Raw genomic sequence first — 22661 nt, 5'->3', positions numbered from 1 at the left:
AACTCTAGGTCATAGACTTGGTTTTGCCTGAACATTCTGATGGCAGTGCCACTGGTTCCTGTCACCAGGAAAGAGGGGGAAACTACATCTAGCTATGAGATTGTATCTCTAATCCACCCTTTCCAATCAGAGAGTTTACATGGACCAGACTCTGTATGCCTAAGGAAAGAGCCATAACCCCATCATGAAACAGTCTAAAATTACTATCCCCATCTACCACCAGACCAGAAGAGGAACACTATTTTCTTATTTTTCCCTTCTCTTGTCTTCTTTTTGTTGGTTGGTGTGTGTTTATGCAAACTGATTTGACAAAATTTAAAAAGCCTGAATGCTCTATCTGAAACACAATTACCATTCCCTCATTAAGAAACAAAGCTGGTTTTGTAACTTGTAAATGTTTCCTACACACTTAGATTAATTAAGTGGAAGGGTTAACATGTATTATGATTACTGAGAAGTTAGATCTGAGACCATTAAAAAGAATCCTAAGCTACAAGATAGCGGTGGGGTGCAAAAGAAACACCTAAGTAATCTTATAACAATGAAAACAGAAGCACATATTTGGCTAATAATTCATAGTGTTACAGGGAATCAATGTATAAGCATAAGTATGCATATGTAGGGAAAGACTATATGGACAATTAGGATTTTGAAATTCTCTACTCTGTGTACCTCTGGAAAGGTGACTATAAAAACCACAAACCCCGTGAACAAAAACATACTGTACCTGCAACAGGGATCATTTTAACAGAAACTGGTATTTCCCACTGTTCCTTGTAGTTTAGTCCATGATTATTCAACAAAGTAAATAATGACTGACTATTTAAAACTACTTGTGGACAATATTTTAAAGCAAGCTTTTCAGCATTTGGATCCAAACTAATGTCCTGAAACAAATTAATAAAAAAAAAAGAAATTAACAAGCAAAAACAAGTTAATTACAATATCCAGGGTTTTTTTTTTAAATTACTGAATAAAAAAATATTTGAAAACAAATATTCAAATACAACATTAATGTTCGAGTTCAGAACCAAAGAAACTTTAAGGCAAGACCCTAGAAGTGTTCTCTGAATCCTATACATAAATATTGTAGCACAAAAAATTACCAGGAAAAAAGGGAACAAAGAAAAGCAATAAACAGCTGCATGACACTTAAGACAAAACAACAACCCACACACACCTCTCTCTCTCTCTCTCACTCACACACACAGAGTTAGAACTTTGAGTCAGATATATCACAAATACAAGCATATAATACAACACATTGAAAAGTCAATTTCAACTAATGGAGCATCACTACTTCTTGTTCATTAGAATATCATAGGATGCTCCGGTATCCTTGACATTCAGAAGAATGTCATCACCTTATGGGCTCAGAAATAGCATTAACAGTTCCCACATAAAAAAATTATGGTGATGTTAAATATGCAGGCACACATCAGTGATCTGAGTAAATATTACCTTTCAAGAACGTTAAACACAAAATCCAAATATGATAAATGCAAGAAATGCAGAATTAAGATTATGAAACTTGCCATGAATTATGAGGATATTGTAATTGGAGGCATGGGGTGATGAGATGACGAGAGCTGGAATGATCAGAATTGGCAATGTGGGGAACTCAAGAGCAGTTCAGGACAGTACAAAAATGTGAAGAAGGAGGAACCACTAGCTATTTCTTCCTTTCTTTCAAGGTTCTTGCCGGTGAACTATATGTAGTTCACAGCAGCAGGACTACCCTTTGATGAACCATGGGACATGTTAATGGTTTCATCCTGACTTCTTTTGCAACTCAGACATTTCCAAGCCCCAACCCTCCAAAATCTCTGGGTCTCTTGAATGGTCAATGCATAACTTATGAACATAGCTCTTATATTAGTGTACAACAAGTTATGTAGAATACATATTTTTTTTTAAAAAAGCCACATCACATGGCATTTGTGATAGGAGACAACTGCTTCTTATCACTTTGTTTATGTAAGGATACTAGCAATAATTTAAGATATCTTTTCAAGAAATAATCTAGCATATAGCCTAATAAACTGTTTAACTCAAACACGGAATTCACATTCTGTGACAAAAATTCCATAGGGAGAAAAAAAATCCTTTGAAAACTAAATTTTTTTGTATAATCAAACTCTTTTTATTACATATATATTGATATTTTAATAAAAAAAGAATTTTTAAAATGAATACAAAACTAGATCCTTAACCAGAGTACTGAAAACAATAGCTCTATCTAAATTCATTAGAGGCTACAGATAGCTGGCATGTCACATTCTAAGGGCCTCATCCAACGTCTATTGAAGTGAACGGAATTTACTGCAGTGAGCATTGGATCAGGCTGTTAGTGCTATTTCAAACTTTAAAAATGGTAGGATGATTGTTGTAACAGAAACGCTACATTGATCATGCACCACTAAAAAGAATTGTGTGAATTACATTATTACATACATTGTAACAACAATAGGTTACTCACATCATGCATAGCAGAAGCTCTCTGTTCTGGAGTTGCAACAGATGCTACAGTTTTATAATCTATGGATAGCTGTAGTTGCGTATGCATGGCAGGTGACAATACTTTAAGAAATCTTGCCTTTCCCTTGAATAAAATAAAGCAGTATCAGACATTTATTGGCATCAGTGTTGGCATTTTGATTGTTTATATAAATTCCCTCTAAAAATGTAAGATTCTCATATTTTAAAAATATTCATATAGAATGGTTACCTTCCAGTTTCCAAGATAATTTAGTTATTACTGAAGCAATGCATCTTGCAAGTTGTAACCTACAGTCCAAGCATGGAAGAATGATCTCAATCAATGTAGCATTACATAATGTAATGCATGTTTAATTTAAGTTATCAGAAAATAATATCTGAACTTAGAGAGAGAGAGATGTTACCAATGCAAGTAGATTTTTCTCCAGCTTTAAGGTCAACTCTGTGCTAAATTTGCCTCCCATGATACTGGTGATTTCATGGAGAAAGTAAAATTCAGGGTACTTCTTCACATGTCCAATACAAGCACTTAAAAATTGCTAAAGGGAAAGAAAAAAAAAAAAAAGGATGTTACAAAGCCTATGTATCAATACCATAACAGTTTCATAAAAATTAGAATGCTGCTCCAAAAGTTACATCTGCCTGTATTTTCAGCTATGAGAAAGAATGCATATTTCATCCATTTCTGCAAATGGATGTTAAAAATATTTCTTTATTCTTTTTTAGAATTCAGTTTAACAGATTGTGATAAGAGAAAAAAGGAAAAATTGAGGTTGGTAGGAGGCTGCTTATTGTTTTTTTTAAAAAGCACTGCCCCAGAAAAGAGGTGTGTAGGCGCTCAAATAACAATGTGATGGAGGAAGAGATAGGAACCTAGCGAGACAAAGGGAATATCTTGTGGTTAAGAGACAGGAATGGAAGTCACAAGATGTAGATTCTATTCTTGGATCTGGCACTGAGTCACTATGTGATCCTTGGCAAATCACTGAGTCCAGATTTTTAAAAATTGGTCTTCAAAAATATCCACAAATTGTGGGCACAAACACAATTAAGGTAATCTGGAAGTCTATGTATTTGATTTTGCCCACAAATCAGGTACTGAAACTACTAAATAACCTTAACTGCACTTACCCATTTTCAGCTACAAAACAGGAGTTTGTATAAGGACCACATTTTCAGGCTTGTCTTAGATTTCTGAGGCCTCAGTTTCTTCAACTGTAAAATGCGCGAGACTACATCATTAATCCCCTGATTTTTCCAAAGCTCTGAAAGGTAGCAGAAAATAAGATGCTACCAGACAAAGGGACATGATTCTCTGCATGGGGTGTATGTGGAAAAGGCTTTGCGATTGTTGAAAGTAGATAATTAAGCCATTATCATTATAAAAGGTGGAAACATACCAAACTTGGAAGAATTACATTCCAAAATTCTGAAGGAAGGAACTAGGAAGGGAATATGAAAGCTTTTACTAAGTTATACACTGGTTTTAAGACTGGAGGCAGTATTAAAAGAACTAATTTAGCTTTCCATATTTAGGAAGGGATCAGGGGAGGATAGAGAAAAATTAAACATCTGCAGGCCTTGTTCCCAAGGGAAAAGATATTGGAAACAATGATAAAGAATTAAAACATCTATAAGTGTGAAAATTATTAAAAGCAGAGCTCAGTATGGGTTTATTTAAGAAAGGATTGTCTAGATCAGTACTCTGAACAATCTAACTAAATTAATCAATTGGCAGAATAGAAGAGAAGAAAGTATATTCTGTAATTTATCATAAAAGCGTTTGGTACTTTACCACATTATAGATTACTCTGATCCAAAAAGCTTGGAAGTATTGTAGAACCAAAGACTACTGGTACAGATGAAATGTTGTTTTAGGGAAATGAAACAGGACTTGATAAGAAAAAACAGTATGGGGTGGAGAAACTTATTCAGTTATGATTTGTATTGTGGTAGCACCTACATGCTCCAATCATGTACCAGGGCCTCAGAATGCGAGGCACTGTACAAACACAAAACAAAGAAGTATAGAATACAAATGTGCTTAATGGGTTTTTTTTTTTTGGTGGTATTTTTTTTTTTGCTCTTGTTTTTCCACTGCATAAAATCCCATGAGTTTATAATTTTAAAAGTGGCTAAAAGTTCCTATAATCTTATTTTGGGGGTTCTGCAGAGGATGAGGAAGGAATAAACAAAAACAGGGAAACAGATAAAGGTGCTCTTCCTATCTCCCACACTTTCTCCCCTAATTTTAAAAGCCTTTAAAAAAATAAATCCGTGTCTTTTTTTTCTTCTTCAAGAAGCCAGCTAAGTCATCTGTGACTGTGGTATTTGAGATCCATAGGTAACGTTTGTTGTTCTGCTGTACTGGAATTAGCACAGAGAGGGAAAAGCTCTCAGAAAACTTTTGGAGTTTTGGGTAGAACACAAATAAATACTTATTACTACTAATACAATAAGTCTATGGAGCTGTAATAATCACTGCTAATACAGTATATGAAGGCATAAGGAGTACTTAAAAGTAAGATTTTTATTCAAACACCAATCTGTAAATACATGTTTGGGCCGATCAGTTTGCACTGAACTAGTTAAGTCTTTCTCTCAGCAAATAAGCAACTTTCTTTGTAGGCTCAGCCTTCTAGTTGGACTCTGAAACACCCTTAATCGTTCCTGTTTCATTGTATCTATTTTATGTAGGCTTCAGATGAAGGATGCAAGGGTAAAGAGTAGGGGAATGTCCCCTGTGGAAACACATTCATTTGCACATGAACCCTGGACGTGGAGACAAATTACATTAGTTTCACATCATGTACTCATGGACTTTAGTAATTCATTACTTGCACCAACTAAAAATTATTCCATTCTTTGTCCACAATTGCTGCTTCAAAGATGACTGGAGGCAAGTAATTTTGTTAAATATAAATCACAGACTAAAGGACATGGAGGAATGAGGCCACATTTTATGACCAGATGTAGGGTCCTCTGTTTAAAAAAAAAAAAAAAAAAAAAAAGACAAACTGCAACAATAGACAATATATAACAAGATATAGAACAAATTAAGGCCAATCTCAATTTTAAACAAATCCATGTTTTTATTCCTTATTGTTTCTTTTCTGAAACAACACTAAAGCTATAATGTAGAACACGATTCTAATAATTGTGTCTATCCAAACTATTTCTCAATTACAGAACAAATCTGTCTTGTGTACGAGAAACTGCAAAGCAAGAAAATGTTAAGGTGAAATAAGGTCAGCCTTATTACCAAATTAAGCTGAAGTAACTACTCACTAAGAAATATTATAATTATTATTATGTATGGACTGAGACAATGCTCTGTGCTATAAGACAGAAAGTAACACATTTTCCATCTGGAAGAGTTTACCATTCTAACACAATAATAGACTATTTCACGTCAAGGTAAGTCACTTCCAGAAATATACACAATTATCAAAATGTTTTATTTGAGTAGTACTTTCTCCACTTCATCACTAACAAATAAAAAACTTCTAATTAAAATTTATATTTGCCAACTTCATATTCAGGGTCCCCCATGTGTCTGCTCCCACTGCAAATTAGTACAGGAATAAGGCCGAAATTCAGATCTTGCCATTCATATTCTTCTGATGCTCTTAGTTAAGTCTTTCTCTCAGCAAATAAGCAACTTTCTTTGTAGGCTCAGCCTTCTAGTTGGACTCTGAAACACCCTTAATCGTTCCTGTTTTTGCCATTCACTATTGAACAGTTTTAAAGGAATATGTACCACTTTAACAGAAAATACCTGGGACCTAACAGAGAGCTGCCTTCATCCTACTTCACTATGACATATGACATCAGATAGATAACATTGCTATACCTCCTTGGACTCACTCGAAATCACTATCATAGAAAAGTGAAGGCAAAGTCTTATCTCATAGTCCTGAGGGAATTCTGCGCCAAAAATTTAAAAATTCTGTGCCAAAAATTAAAATTATATGCACATTTTAAAATTCTGCAAATTTTATTTGTCAATAAATAAATGTGGCTACAGCACGGCAGTGGGGAACACTGGCCACTGGCTGCATTACGGTGGGAGATCACCCTGAAGCTCCCACCTGCTGCAGTACAGGGACTCGGCAGTAAGGCTGCACCTGACCCTGAAACAGTGCAAGGGCTGGGCCTGCCCCAGAAACAACCTGGAGCCCTGCCCCACTGTGCCAGGCACACCAGGTGTGGCTAGGTAGGCTCAGCCCAACAGGATCCAAATATGGAGGGGCTTAGTGTGGGGGGATCCAGGTGTGGAGTGAGAGGTTTCTGGGTGGGGCAATCTGGGTGCGGGAGGCTCAGTGGGAGGTCTGGATACACAGGGGCTCGTTGGGGGGTTCTGGGTGCAGGGGCAATGGGTTTCTGCAGGTGGTTGGGGCTCAGCATAGGGGTCTGGGTTTGGGGAGATAGGATTTGGGGGGGGAGGCTCAGTGCGGGGGGTTCAGTGCTGGGGTCTAGGTGCAGCTGGCTGGGGCTCAGGGAATTGGGTGTGGCGGGCTTGTCAGAGGGGTCCAGGTGTAGGGAGGTAGGGCTTGTCAAGGTGAGGGTGCGATGTGCCTACCTAACGGGGGAGCCCCAGCTGCTGCCAAAGGGACACTGCATGCTTCATTGATGGCAAACTACATTTCTTTATTTATATTCAATTACCTCAGTTTACTGATTTTATACTCTGCACGTCTGCTCATCCCTGGCTAGTATGTTATTCCCCCCACAATATTTTCATCTATTTATTCAATGAATGAATGAATGAATGAATGAATGAATGAATACACAAACATTTCTGTTACCTCAGTATAAAGCAGTGCATCCTCAGAGATGGTATCGTAATCCTGAACGCAACTCTTGGCTGCATTTTGTGCAAACTTCAAAAATTCTGCAATTTCACTGTTCAGAAATTCTTTCATTTGCTGAAACAAGAAAGGAGACCAAAAAAAAAAAAAAAAGACCAATTTTGAAGGTAGCAAGAAAAAACAAAAAATAACCCCCCCATAACATAACTGTAATTGTAAATGTAAACCCTTATTATAAAGAATGAATTTACACATCTCATTGCATATTTACAAAGCATCCAGTAGGTTATTTAAATCACACTGGAAGTGACATGTCTAGAAAGGCAATGCAGGTATCTTAGTGAAGAACTGAAGACATTATGGCCCAGATCTCATTAGATATTCTACACTGCTAGATCCTGGAACACCTCCACTGAAGTCAACTCAAAAGAAGATTACAGAATTGGAGCCTATTTCCTTAAGGAAAGAAGCTTCCTTCCTGCAACAAATATTAGTTTAACCAAGGAGCATGATGCACAGGCATTGTCAGAGCAAGTTGACATGAGCCCTGTCTACATTAGCACTTACACTGCTACTAACAATAGCACACTAGCCCTGTTGCTGAAAAAAATGGGTACTAATTTTTCTAGTGTAGATATATCCATTGTAACCACATAAGAGAATGGAATTGCCATAAATAAGGACCCGCAAGACCATCAATGTAACGGAGCAATAGCCACAGCCAATGAATCAATTAATGCCACTTACAGGACTCAAATCTAATGATGCACCCAGGACTTTGGAGCTGTGCTCCGGCTCTGCTCCAGCTCCAGGCAAAAACCTGCAGCTCCACTGCTGCGGAGCTGCTCCGCACTCCAGCTCCGGGAGCCACTCCAAAGCTCTGGATGCACCCAGCCAGCATGAAAAAGAAATACAGTAGCTCATTGTCTAAAACATTTTTGCTCAGAATAAGAACTAAAAGAGTAAATATTTGTGCATTTCTACTCCAGTGAGTAGACTACTTGCTATAGCAAGTACTGAAGGTCAACATGAAGGTTTCCAATGGTATTAATGAGTGAGTCTTGTATTATGGGATGCAGCATAAGATATAATCAGCATATAGAATCATAGAAATGTGAGCTTGGAAGGAACCTCGAGAGGCAGGATCAAGTACACCTAGACCACCGCGGCAGTGTCTCTAACCTGAAAAACCTCCAATGATGGGAATTCCCATGATGGGGATTTCACAACCTCTCACAGAAGTGCTTAACTATCTTTATGGTTAGAATGTTTTTCCTGATATCAAATCTAAATCTCCCTTGCTACAGATTAAACCCATCATTTCTTGTCCTATCTTCAGTGGACATGGAGAACAATTGATCACCATCCTCTTTATAACAGTCCTTAACATATTTGAAGACTTGCCAGGCTGGAGCTCCTTTGTGTCCTCCCCCCAGCCCTCTGCCAGCATTGCTCTGCCTGAGGTCCTGTAGCTCTCTCAGCCAGCCAGACACACCATCCATTCTCCTCCAGCTCTAGCAAGGAGCTGATCTTGCTCTGGCCCTGCAGCTCTTCTTATACTAGCCTGCTGGGCCCTGATCGGCTGCTTCCCACACAGCCGCTGTAGACAGCTTGAGGGACCTCTCTACTGTCCTTTTTTGGGGCAGGATGTGGCGGGGCCTCCACCACCCTCCACAGAAGGACAGAGCCGTCATGATGCATCTAACTTCTAATACAGTTAAAACATCTGTCCATGATATTATGAAATTCTACATGTGTGTCCTCCACTTACTACTTATTTTATGGTCACTTCATCACTTTCACTTCTCCTATAACTACCATCATAGCAACTGACTTAAGGACAGGAAAGCAGGAGGCATCAAGGCAACTATTCAACTATGTTTTTAGAGTAACAGGACATCAACTATCCTAAAAAAGTCTCAGTAAAACAACAATACACATTTTTAGTTATCTTAAAAAAAATCAAATTTCATTGTTGGGAAGATAAAACATGTCGGAAATTGGAAATGTTTAAGGACTTATAATTATTACAATCACATTTTTATCAAATGACTTTTAGAAAATTTTCCTTGGATTATTACAGCAAGGAATATTAGGAGAAAAACAATTTTAACACTTACCAAATACAGAGAATATTCTTTTTGATATGTTGCAATAAATTGGTAGGATGCAGGGTTTTTTGAAAACTTAGTCATTAGATATAAATACGTTTTCTGCTCCTTCTCAGTTAGACTAGAGACATAAGGATAGGGGATTCTGGGCTCTGGAAAAGGATTATCATCAGCTGTGGGTTTAACTTCCTCCTCAGCTGGAGCTGCAGCCTGTGTGTTAAATGATTTCGCATCTACTACAGAGTTTATTGATGCCTCTACATTTTCTTCTTTATGTCTGAAAGAAAAGTAATAAGTGAAACAATTTACAGTTTTCACATGAAGACTTGTATTTGAGAAAACTGATGCTGACAGTCACGGAAGACCTTAAGATTTCCAATCATTGGACAAAATGCATCATAATTAAGGCTAAATTTTATTCACAGGTACTTTTACTAAAAGTCAAGGACAGGTCCCAGGCAGTAAACAAAAATTCATGGCCCCTGATCTGTCCATGACTGTTACTAAAAATACCCGTGAATAAAAATTGCCGGGGGATGATGCCCAGGGGCCTTGCGGGTGCTGGGGGAGGGCAGCCTGGCTGCGTGCAGGGGAAAGAGGGGGACGGGCAGTGGCTTGCAGCCTGGGATCCCTGCTGGTGCTGGTGGGGCTGGCAGGCTCCCTACCTGGCTCTGCGCCACCCCCAGCAGCAGAGTTTGGGTGTGGGAGGGGACAGAGGGTTGGGGCATGGGACGGGCTCTGGGCAGCGCTTACCTGGGAGGCTCCGGGAACCACGGCCAATGGGCGCTGTGGGAGTGGTGCCTGCAGGTGAAGCTGCCTTGCCACACCTCTGCCTAGCAGCTGAGCATGGGGGATGTTGCTGCTTCTGGGGAGACCCCCAGGTAAGTACTACCCAGAGCCCGCCTCACCCCGTCCTGTGCCCCTACGTCCTGCCCCCTCCCACACTCAAACACTGCTGCTGGGGTGGGGGGTGTGCGGTGGCCTGGGACTGCCCTAGCAGCAACCAGTATACCTGGCGCAGAGGCTGCCTGAGCTTCTCCTGGGCCAGGCACACTGGCCGCTGCAGAAGACATGGAGGTCCCAGAATCCTGACTTCCATAACCTCCATGACAAACTTGCAGCCTTAATCATAATTAATAGAACAATGGTGTTATAACACCATTCCCCCATCTAAATTTAGACAAATCTAAATTTAGTCAAATCGTAGGACTGATGGGAGTTTCACCACTGACTTCAAAAGAAGAAAAATGTGATCATTATTTGTATTGGATCAATTCCACTTTTCCAGGAGATATCACATATAATAACTTGTTACACTTGTTATCTAGATGAGAGAGCCAATCACAAAACACACGTCCTCTTTGTTCTGGAAATGTCTTCACTATGAATGAGGCCTCATTTTCTCATCTGCTGTCTGCTACTTATGTACCCAATGTTGTAGCCATGTTGGTCTCAGGTATTACAGACACAAGATGGGTAAGGTAATATCATTTATTGGACCAACTGCTGTTACTCAGAGAGACAAGCTCTCTAGCTTAGGCCATGTCTATACTATAAAATTATGTTGAATTAACTTACATCGGCACACAGCCACCACAGCTACTAAACTCTTGTGTTTTTGTAAGCTTAACTCCTTGTGTTGACAGTACAATTGATAGAAATGCTCTTGGTGAGGATGCATACTGCCATTGTTGGGCATTGTGGGACAACTCCTGAAGGCCAGTAACAGTCGATGTAAGCAACTCAGCGTCTACATTGACACTGCATCAACCTCATTACATCGACTGACTCTTCAGGCTTGTCTACACTGGCAAGTTTTTCGCCAAAAAGCTGTCTTTTGGTGACAAAACAGCAATAGCGTACACACTGCAATGGGACTTTAGTAAAAAAAAAAAATCAAACAAACGCTCAGTTTTGGCAAAAAAAATATTTCCACCCCCGCAAGAGACTTTTGTCTTTTCCCCTCCCTTTATTGTCGACAAACAGCCAGTGTAGATATAAGGCCTCCCCCCAGCCCCCAATTTTATTGGCCTCCAGAAAGTGTCTGACAATTCCCATGCTGCCGCTCTGGTCAGCGGTTTGAACTCCGCTGCCCTGCAGCCGCCAACCCACCCCTCCCCCTTTCAAGCCCCGGGAATTTTAAATATAATTTCCTCCTTGTGGCTTCCCAGGTAAGCATGGCTTGCCATCCCACCAACCGCACTCCTGCTTGGACCACTGCTAAGCTGTTGGATCTGATCAGTATATGGGGAGAGGACTCTGTTCAGTCGCAGCTGCAAATGACCCATAGGAATCGGGACACATATGGGCAAATTTCTCGAGGCTTTTCTCGAAAAGGGCTATGATCAGGACATGCAGTAGTGCAGAGTGAAGATAAAGGAGCTGAGGCAGGCGTACCATAAGGTGCGGGAGGTGAACCATTGCTCCGGTGGTACACCTAAGACCTGCTGCTTCTATAAGGAGCTGAATGCTATCCTCAGTGGTGACCCCATCTCCATCACCGATAGCCCCGTGGATGCTGCGGAGGCAGCAGAAAGAGCGGGTAACCTGAAGACTGAAATTCTGGATGAAGAAGTGGAGCTCCCAGCGGGGTCGCCCAGTGGGGTAGGCAACCAGTAACTTTTCTCCACTCAAGAAGTGCTCTACAGGGAGCAGGAAGCAGATGAGACACCGGGTAAATTGCTGTGGCTTTTGTAGGGAATCAAAAAGTGGGAGGCAGGTAATGTTTTGTGTGAGCTGGACACTGCCATGTGTAGCTAATCTGCATGGCCAAGCAGGGTGTCAATGGACAGAGACCTGCAGGGAATCCTCCAGAGAGAGGCTCTGGAAAGTTTCCAAGTGGTACTTGTTAATCCTCTGCCACAGATTCCAAGGGATTGCAGCCTTGTTAGTTCCCCCATTGTAGGAAACCGCACCATGCCATACAGCAATCACTGGAGCTGGAACCAAAGCAGCACATAGCTGAGCTGCCTATAGACCGGAGTGAAAGCCGCAAGCATACATTAGTTGTGCTCTGGTTTCCCTGCTCACCCACATCAGTAAGGTGTCAGCAAGCAGGTTGGCTGCCTGTGAAAATGTGTGAGATAATTTTAGAATGAGTTCCCTGAAAAGCTGCCATGCAAGCAGTGACTGTTTTGTCCGTACGCACAACTAACTGCCTTCCCCCCGACTCCCTACACTTATTATGATTGGGGTGCTCGCAGAGCTGTGTGCCTGCCTAGAGTCAGTGAGAAAGTGATTGCTACTACTTGCAAAAGGCCCCACCCCCCTCTATGCCCACACATTCCTTTTCACTTCACAGCACTCCTGAGTTTCCCCATCACTCCATCCCCTTGCAAAATGATAGCTGGAGCTACACACAGTTGTGAGGTTTTACCCTTTTTACCAACAAATAAAGGTACAGAGTTTTTATTCTGTGTTCTACAAAAGCGTATAACAATCAATTCACTCTCGGGAACAGGCTTCTAAAGCGTTTTGTTGCATGGATCTTGGGCCCCAAAATTGTATGTGGATGCACCAGGGAAGCAACTCCAAAGCAGACATGTGTTAGTCCTCCTCATTGTCAAAGTGGTTTCTCAAAGCCTCTCTGATATTAATAGCAGCCCCCTGGGCTCCTCTGACAGCCCTATCATCTGGCTGTTCAAACTGTGCAGCCAAGGACTCTGCCTCAGTGCTCCACACCTGAGCAAACATTTCACCCTTAGATTCACACAGATTACGCGAAGTGCAGCACGAGGCTATGACCATGGGAATATTATCCTCGGTAAGGTCCAGCCTGCCATTGAGACACCACCAGCAAGCTTTCAAATGGCCAAAGGCACATTCAACTACCATGCGGCACCTGCTCAGCCTGTTGTTAAAACGCTCCTTGCTCCGCACTCCATTTCTGCCTTCCCACAACACCTAGTGACAGATGGTATCACCAGGCACTCTGGATACATGTTGTTGACAATGGTGCCCTGAATGTGGACACGATCTGTCGACAGGGAGCAAATGTAAACTCACTTTGGCGACTTTGCTTTTGTCGATTTTTTTATGTCAGTGTTAGTTTCATTGACAAAACTTGCCAGTATAGACAAGCCCTACTTTGCTTCGGGTGGTGGTGTTATTATGTTGACGCAGAGAGGCACTTATGTCAGCGGGACCCAAATTTAAGTGAAGACACTTCCACAGCTAGGTTGATGCAAGGCAGCTTACATCGCCCTTACCATGGAGTAGTGTAGACCAGGCCTTACACAGAGCTCTTCTTCAGGTTTGGGAAACATACTCGCAGTGTCAGAGCTAAATACACAGTGGAATAGATTCTTTAGCATAAGTAATTAACACATTTCAAAGGACCATTCAAAGTGCAGTGGCCCATTAAAATCTCTCTAGTCATAGGAGGGAAAAAAAGCTGAGGGGATGGGGGATTAGTAGGTTATAATTGTTGTTATAAGCCTTAAATCCTGTGTCTCTATTCACTCCATGATTATTAGTGTCTAGAAACATTATGAATTTAAGCCCCCAGGTTTGTCTTTTAAGGTGTTGTGCAGGCTGCCTTTGAGGATGCAAACTGACAGATCAGATATAGAGTGATCACTTTGTGAAAAGCATTTGCCCACAGGTAATATGATGTTTTTGTCTTTTATCATTTTTCTGCGCAAGTTCATTTGAGAGTTTGATGATTGTCTTCTTTCACCCACATAGCTATTATTGGAACACTTAGTGCACTGAATGAGGTACACCACATATTATAGGCATATGTAGGACCCATGGATCTTGAAAGGTGTGTTGTGAAGGGTGCTGATTATCTAGAGTAGCGATACTCAGACCAAGGCTCAGGAGCTGCAAGTGGCTCTTTAATGTATCTCCTATGGCTCTTTGCAGCAGATGAAATTAAAACACTGTGATTTAATTAACAACCAATCTAAGTTATTAACCAGTCAGGATACTTTTATTACATTATTAACCAATTGTAGAATACTTTGTCAGTCATTTTGCTGTGAGAATTATAGATATAACAGTGAATGAAACAATGAATTCACACTACTGTGGCTCTTTTGGGTAATACTGACTGCTAATTTGGCTCCTGAACCACAGAGGTCTGAGTACCATTGGTATACATGTTTTGCATCTGTTGTTCTGGCAGGGTCGGATGCCACTTTGAGTCTGTTACTTATGTTTGTTAAACTGCGTGCCAACAATTTATAATCAACTAGGCCTCGCTTACTCCTGAACCAAAATTACGATAGCAAATGAGAAGTACTCGACACTGAAGCCTCTTTTAAAATGGAAGACATATGATTTTAACAGCAGGGAAGTCCAGATTTCAGAGAAGATTTTTCCCAAGAATTAAGCACACTATTCAGAGCTCCATTTATAATACTAAACAGTACTGGAATCAGTTGCTAAAGCAAGATAACACTGGCTGGACACGACAAGGAGGAGGAAATGGTCCTACCAACAGGAAGCAAGGTATGTGATAAGATTGGTTCTTAAAACAACTTCAGTATAAGAAGGCTTACTAAGTCCTTATGTATTTACAATACCTATGCTTAAAAAAGAGCATATTTAGGTTAACAAAATGAACATTAACTGCTGATCTTGGAAAAAACATATTTTAGAGATTTGATTTCAGCACTAAAAAAAATGTCACAAGAGCTATTCCCACCTTACAGTATCACGTCTGCAACTCTTAATAATACTTCACAGCTGTCTCATTGAATATAAGAATATGTCCATCCTTATGGCACAAACTGGCAAATATAATTAAGCTGCAGCAGCGACAAGATGCCGACTCAGATTTGCCAATGTAGGAATGTCAAAAAATTCTAGCAGTTTAAATTGGCTACATTCAGCACAGTATTAAATGGCAGCACATCAAGATTATTTCACTGTGCAGTACTGTCAAAATCTTCATCAGGGTGTATACCAAAATAATCCAACAGGGCCTTTCCATTCATATTTGCAGTTATACTTTATTTGAGCTGACGCTTTAAAAATTTGCCCTTCATTTTATGCCATCTACCCTCTTCTCAGCTACAGCTTCCATGGAAAGGGAATAGAAGAGTGGCATCTCAGTTAACTATTATCAGGGGTTCCTATATAGAGATTCACAGAGTATCTGGAAAAGAACAGAATATTTCCCATTTGGAATGAGTTATTTCTCCAAAGTCCTGTAAGTCTCATCTCAGTCTCATCCTCTAATACCTCTCCACACACTCCTTCGTCCACCCCACAGCACCAAAATTGTCTTGGCAGTCATTTTAATAAAAATTAAAAATTGAATTTAAGCAAAAAAAAAGTTAGTGAACCGCCTGTCTCAAAAGATTGCTAACTGCATACAGAGTACCATAGATAGTTATTCATTAGTCCATTCATTTATAAGCCGACCCCCCCAAGATGAATAGGTAAAAATGGCAAAAAAATGGTATGACCTTTTCATAAGCCGACCGTATATTTCAGGGGTTGGCAAACTTTGGCTCCCGGCCCATAAGAGTAAGACGCTAGCAGGCCTGGATGTTTTGTTTATCTGGAGCGTTTGCAGGCATGGAGCCCCTGAGCTCCCAGTGGCCGTGGTTCACCATTCCCAAACAATGGGAACTGCGGGAAGTGGCGGCTAGCAAGTCCCTTGGCCTGCGCCGCTTCCAGCAGCTCCCATTGGCTGGGAATGGAAAACCGTAGCTGAGGGGCTCCATGCCTGTGGACACTCCAGGTAAACAGAACGTCCTAACCTGCCAGCAGCTTACCCTGACGGGCTGGGAGCCAAAGTTTGCCGACCCCTGCTATATTTAAAAAGCTGGCATCACAAGAAATACTCAAAAGTTTTGCTAGAATTATTTTAATGTAATCTAACGAAAAACCTGTTGTTATAATAACTGAACAAATATGTATTCACCTTCAAAATTACAGTCAGCCAATGTTTTAAATATCCATTTACTGATTTTAAAGTTTCATATTGTTCTAAGGTACTTATTCAAAAAGTCTTAAAATCCTTCAAAGTCCTAATCAGTCTCCGATTCACCAAACAGTTCATTAAACTTGGCTTCAGTCACAATTGTACCTGCATTGTCATTGTAGATGTTGGCAGTGTCATCTTCAGGCTCGAATTCCTTCTCATCATCAGTCTCTGTTGTGTCATCATCAAATATGGCATCGTCTTCTGACCCGTCAAGCGCATTGCTGATACAGCATTTCCGAAATGATTTTTCTATCATTTCAGAGGGAATGGACTCCCACACGTACTCGACCCACTGGGCGACCAGATTGATTTCGGGCTTCATAAGATTTCTGCCTTTTGTCAACTTCTCCATGCCTTAGCACATCCATTCAGACTACATTTTGTGTGGCCTGTCATTAAAGGGTTTATTCAGACAGACAACAAGCAGTTGTAGAACAGAAGTTAAGCCTCCAGGTATTACAGCCAAAGTAGTTTTCTTTTTTTGGCCACATTTTTCACCTCATCCATCTTGTGTGCCCTGAACATGCCCCAAACTAGCATAGCAGGTTTCTTGAAAAGTGTTCATGGTCTCTGATTCCACATTTTTCCTAGCCATTCAGTAGTCCCACTTTCATTCATCCATCCATCCCTTTACATGTGCATGTACGATGATACCAGCAGAAAATTTCATGTTTTTAGGCAAGGTTTTTCTTTTAAAACTAACAATAGGAGGGAGCTTTGACTCATTGGCCAAACACGATAAAACCACCATAAAATAGATTTTTTCATGGCCAGTGGTTGTAATTAAAACTGTATTTTCATCAACACTGGTTACCGTTCTGTTGCTCGGGAGATCGAATGTCATCGGTGTTTCGTCCATATTTCGTATTTGTGACAGCTCAAATGCATATTCCTTTTGATGTTTTATAATAACCATTTGGAAAGATTTGATTTTTTTCTTCCAGATATCTGTTTGCTGATGAAGACAGAAATCATAACGGTTCAAGAAGCGAGTACACCAACCTGCTGATGCGACAGACGTTGACGGCTTTACTGACTAGTATTTGGCATCTTTCGACATTTGCAGAGCATGAAGACGAATTCCAGTTCTAGTGAAGACATGTGCATTTTGTCGACATTCAACAACCCAATCATTGAGACCTTTCTCCAGCTCAGGAAATGAAGCACACCTCATTGGACATTTTTTCTTGCTTCTTGGCATGTCTTTTAGTGTAGTTTTATTTTTTCGCCATTCTCATACTTGCATCTCATTGATACAAGAATTCACAAGCAGCGGAGCAATTATTGTTTGCTTCTGCACATTCAACAACTTTATTCATATTCAAGTTTGAACGCTGTGTGATAAGCAGACCGTTTTCTTTTTGTTTCACCATTGTTCATTTTAAATACAAGCATGGAAATCTTAGAAAATAATAATTTAGTTATACATTTTTTTAGGACTTTATATAGGAATGTCACCTGCTTTATCACTGTCAAATTATTATTGTTCTTTGTTTATTTCAAAGCAGCCCTGTAGATTGGCATGTCTGTGGCGATAACAGGCTATTTAAATTTTATTACCGATTCCATCAATTCTGTGCATTGTATTTTCAGATTGGCTCGAGATATACATTTTGGTAGAAATGCACGAAGAGATCAAATTACACAGTAGTGGACTGACACCAGTGACATAGTACTATCGTTCATTGTATTTTTCAGATTGGCTTGTAGCATTTTCATTTTAGTATTCATTTCAAGCCAAGCTAGACCACTAAACGAAGCCTTTGCAACTTTAAAAGGCTGCAGTATTGACATCAATAAATGATTTTACCATCAATATAAGTAAGCGCTATAAAAATAGTTATAATATAGTCCTGTAGTAGAACAATACTAGGAAAAACAAACAGCTAGTACTAGGAAAATTGAACTTTAGGGAAGCACATGTTAAGTGCTTTGTTTATATGGACATGAACTGAGAAAAATTGTAGAATCAATATCCATATGTTTTATTTATATTAATACTTCTTTCATCTCAATTATAACATAACAAATATACAATTTAAGTAAAAATAAAATGTTAGCAATTTTTTAAAGATGCGAATCCAGAATTGACGTTCCATCGTTAGTGATCTACAACAGGGGTCGGCAAACTTTGGCTCCCGGCCTGTCAGGGTAAGCCACTGGCAGGTCAGGACATTTTGTTTACCTGGGCTGTCCGTGGGCACGGAGCCCCTCAACTCTCAGTGGCGCACCTTGCTGTTCCCAGCCAATGGGAACTGCAGGAAGCGGCGCGGGCCAAGGGACGTGCTGGCCGCCACTTCCCGCAGCTCCCATTGGCTGGGAATGCCTAACCACGGCCAATGGGAGCTCAGGGGCTCCATGCCTGCAAATACTCCAGATAAACAAAACTACAATGTATTAGATATTCAATTCAACAACTCAATAAAGCTTAATATCATAAAATTTTGGTGTAGACCCGTTGATAATATGACCCCTGCTCTTTGATGCTTCACTTTTTTTTTTTTTACCAAAAAAATTCAGTTTATGAACGAGTATATACGGTATTTCACTGGCGGTCTGTGCTGAATTTCATCCAGGTTTGGGAAATGCAAGTACTGTCCACAGGATGGTTCTATTGGACTGATGCTACCTGTCACAGGCAAAGTCCTACTGGGCAGAGTCACAGCACAACGTAGCGACAGGTCAATGATTGACTAGGACTATTGTACTCCACAAAAGCCACTGTAGGAAGGGAAACCCGAACTCAGGTCTTGACATATACATGTAAATGAAGGAACTGATTTTCAAATGGTTGGTTTACTATCTATTGAGCTGAAATATTTAGACTATACATATTCCTGTAATTATTTGGTTTCTGAAACAGATTCAGTTATTTTAAAAAAATACATTACTTATCCTATAAAAAAAACAAAACAAATAAAAAAAACAGTGTCAGAAGACAAAGAAATGGATTAAAAAACAAAGTGTATACTTAGTTTACCGAAAAGAGGGCACACTGCCTGTCACATTGCCTTAACGTACTAAACACCTCTCAAAACACTGTGACTTCAAATCTGTAATCTATTCATTTAGAATTCAGTGCTCTGACATATAGCAAGAAAACTCCCATAAGCCTTACAAATACTAGTCCTACTTTCAACAGGTGTTAGCAAAACAACAAGAAACAAAAGTTGTGGCATTAATAGCACGTGTAACAATATCGTTGCTGCTTTTTGTTGCAACCCATTTCCTTGCTAAATGTAGTTTGTTTAGCTTAGTTGCTCTTTAAGGCATGACCTTGCCTATAAAGCGCCTAGATACTGCTGGATCTATGTAAATAGGCATAAGAACGGCCATACTGGGTCAGACCTAAGGTCAATTTTGCCCAGTATCCTTTCATCCAACAGCGGCCAATGCCAGGTGCCCCAGAGGGAATGAACTGAACAGGTAATAATTGAGTGATCCATCCCCTGTTGTCCATTCCCACTTCTGGCAAACAGAGGCTAGGGACACCATCCCTGCCCATCCTGGCTAATAGGCATTGATGGACCTATTCTCCATGAATGTATCTAGTTCTTTTTCGAACCCTGTTATAAGTTTATGGAGGGGATGGTTTGATGGGATCACCTAATTTTGGCAATTAATTGATCTTTGACTATTAGCGGTAGATATGCCCAATGCCCTGTGATGGGATGTTAGATGGAGTGGGATCTGAGTTGCTACAGAGAATTCTTTCCTGGGTGTCTGGGTGGTGAGTCTTGCCCACATGCTCAGGGTTTAGCTGATCGCCATATTTGGGGTTGGGAAGAAATTTTCCTCCAGGGCAGATTGGCAGAGGCCTTGGGGTTTTTTTGCCTTCCTCTGCAGCATGGGGCACGGGTCACTTGCTGGAGGATTCTCTGCACCTTGAAGTCTTAAAACCATGATTTGAGGACTTCAATAGCTCAGACATAGGTTAGCGGTTTGTTACAGGAATGGGTGGGCGAGATTCTGTGGCCTGCGTTGTGTAGGAGGTTAGACTAGACGATCATAATGGTCCTTTCTGACCTTAAATTCTATGATTCTATAGTCTTGGCCAGTCCTCTGGCAAAATACTTCCTTTCGTTTGTTTTATACTTACTGCCTATTAATTTCAGTTGGTGACCTCTAGCTCTTGTGTTATGAGACCAAGTAAATAACACTTCCTTATTTACTTTCTCCACACCAGTCATGATTTTATAGACCTCTACCATATCTCCCCCAATCACCTCTTTTGCAAGCTGAGAAGTCCCCGTTTTATTAATCTCTCCTCATACAGCAGCCGTTCCATACCCCTAATCATTTTTGTTGCCCTTTTCTAAGTCTAAAATATCTTTTTTGAGATGGGGCAACCACATCTGCATGCAATGTTCAAGATGTGGGCGTACCATGGATTTATACAGAGGCAATAGGATATTTTCTGTCTTCTTATCTATCCCTTTCTTAACGATTCTCAACATTCTGTTCACTTCTTTGACTGCCACTGCACATTGAGTAGATGATTTCAGAGAACTATCTACAATGACTCCAAGATTTCTTCCTTAAGTGGTAACAGCTAATTTAGGCTCTCATCATTTTGTACGTATAGTCGGGATTATGTTTCCCAATGTGCATTACTTTGCATTTATCAACACCGAATTTCATCTGCCATTTTGTTGCCCAGTCACCCAGTTTTGAGAGATCCTTTTGTAGCTCTTCGCAATCTGCTTCACACTTAACTATCTTGAGTAGCTTTGTATCATCTGCAAATTTTGCCACCACACTGTTTACCCCTCTTTTCAGATCATTTATGAATATGTTGAATATTACTGGTCCCAGTACAGATCCCTGGGGAACACCACTTCTCTCAATTCTGAAAACCGACCATTTATTCCTACCCTTTGTTTCCTATCTTTTAACCAGTTACCAATATATGAGAGGACGTTCCCCCTTAGGCCATGACAGCTTACTTTGTCTAAGAGCCTTTGGTGAGGGACCTAGTCAAAGGCTTTCCAAAAATCTAAGTACACTATATCCACTGAACCACCCTCCCCCCGGTCCACATGCTTGTAGACCCCCTTAAAGAATTCTTTGAGACATGAATAGACATGTGTCAGAAGACAGACAAATAGATTTAGAATCCCATTTATTCATGTCTTTTAACTCAGACAACATCACCAGCCTTCTCCAAATGTGATAAAGATGGAGAGTCAGGGAGTGGGACACAGCCAGCCTCACCAAATATATTGGGTCTCAGGAAGCAGGATCTTTGGAAGTTGCCAGTGAAAGGAGTTTTGCTTAAGTTTTTCTTCTTTGTTATCAGTGAGGAAGCAGAGGATCAGACCACTACTCAAGGCCCCCGGAAGTCTCCTGCTTTACGAGGTCACAAGAAAGAGGACAGAGACCAGTGCATATCTATCAAACCACTGGCTTTCCTCACATGCTGGGTACCAACGTTTTTTTTCCCCCCTTGCTGTTTTGTTTGTCAATTAAAATAACAGAAAAAAAGCATGTTTTGAAAGGAAGCAGACAGACAACACGGAGAATATTCACAACAGCTGAAAGCGAATACATACTTGTTTGACAAAATCCACAGTTCAGAGAGGGTTGGAGACAAAGAATATTTTTCATAAATGTCTCGTGAGAAAAACACTTCAACACCATTTTTTGGTGAAACATTCCTGTTTAAAAAAAAAAAAAGAAAAAGAAAAGAAGACAATATGTACTTGCAATTCAATCTCACAAAACACAGCACTGACTATATGGTTACTGACACCAACCTAAGAACAATATCTAAGTGACCGAACACTCAGAATTTGAAAAATGATTCTTTGAATCACTAAGAAATAAGGTATATAATTCTGTGTTAAAAGGGGGAAAATATTATCTATAATGTTCACACCCTCCTCCTCAGACAGATATAAATAACCCAATGTTTCATTTCAACATTAAAATGAACGTTCCTCGCTATTCAAAAGAAAGCTTACAGATAGGATGGGGTAAATTTCTAGAGCTGGTCAGAGAAAATTTTATGATGCCAAATTTATTGGAATATTGCGATTTGAATCTAAACACTTCACAAAGTTGGGTCAATTTTGCTGGAATTCCATTTAGAAAATAATATGGAAAAAAGTTCTGACAATGTTGAAACTTCCTGCACTGTTGAATAGCCACTGAGAACTTCAGTGTGGCAGTCCTGTCCCGTCCCCCCTCATCCCCCCACTGGTGAGAGTCACTGCTCTGTGCCCTCATGCTGTACTTTAGGATTCTTCTGAATAAAAGTAATGCAAATAATTATAATTTCTTCCTCTCTCCTACACTGTC

The 22661-nt window shown here is 40.2% G+C and overlaps 1 protein-coding gene across 5 annotated transcripts in view; it reads right to left on the bottom strand.

The window, feature by feature from the left end:
• ICE2 (interactor of little elongation complex ELL subunit 2) overlaps window positions 1–22661 on the bottom strand; it is a 60458-nt gene that overhangs the window by 36165 nt on the left and 1632 nt on the right. For all 5 annotated transcript variants that reach the window (XR_006274506.1, XM_038420581.2, XM_043493172.1 and 2 more), the window contains exons 2-7: window positions 21914–22018; window positions 9431–9698; window positions 7308–7427; window positions 2904–3038; window positions 2480–2602; window positions 728–887 (exon numbers count right to left, since the gene is read on the bottom strand). Coding sequence is in view for 4 of the 5 variants with exons in the window: in XM_038420581.2 (XP_038276509.1) it covers window positions 728–887; window positions 2480–2602; window positions 2904–3038; window positions 7308–7427; window positions 9431–9698; window positions 21914–22018 (911 nt within the window). In the remaining variant the exon portion in view is untranslated. The remainder of the gene's footprint in view (window positions 1–727; window positions 888–2479; window positions 2603–2903; window positions 3039–7307; window positions 7428–9430; window positions 9699–21913; window positions 22019–22661) is intronic.

Source organism: Dermochelys coriacea, chromosome 10 (genome assembly GCF_009764565.3).
Source record: "Dermochelys coriacea isolate rDerCor1 chromosome 10, rDerCor1.pri.v4, whole genome shotgun sequence".
In the NCBI taxonomy this organism is placed as follows: domain Eukaryota; kingdom Metazoa; phylum Chordata; order Testudines; family Dermochelyidae; genus Dermochelys; species Dermochelys coriacea.
Note: the sequence above shows the minus strand (reverse complement) of the source record. Positions and strands in the feature narration are given on the sequence as shown.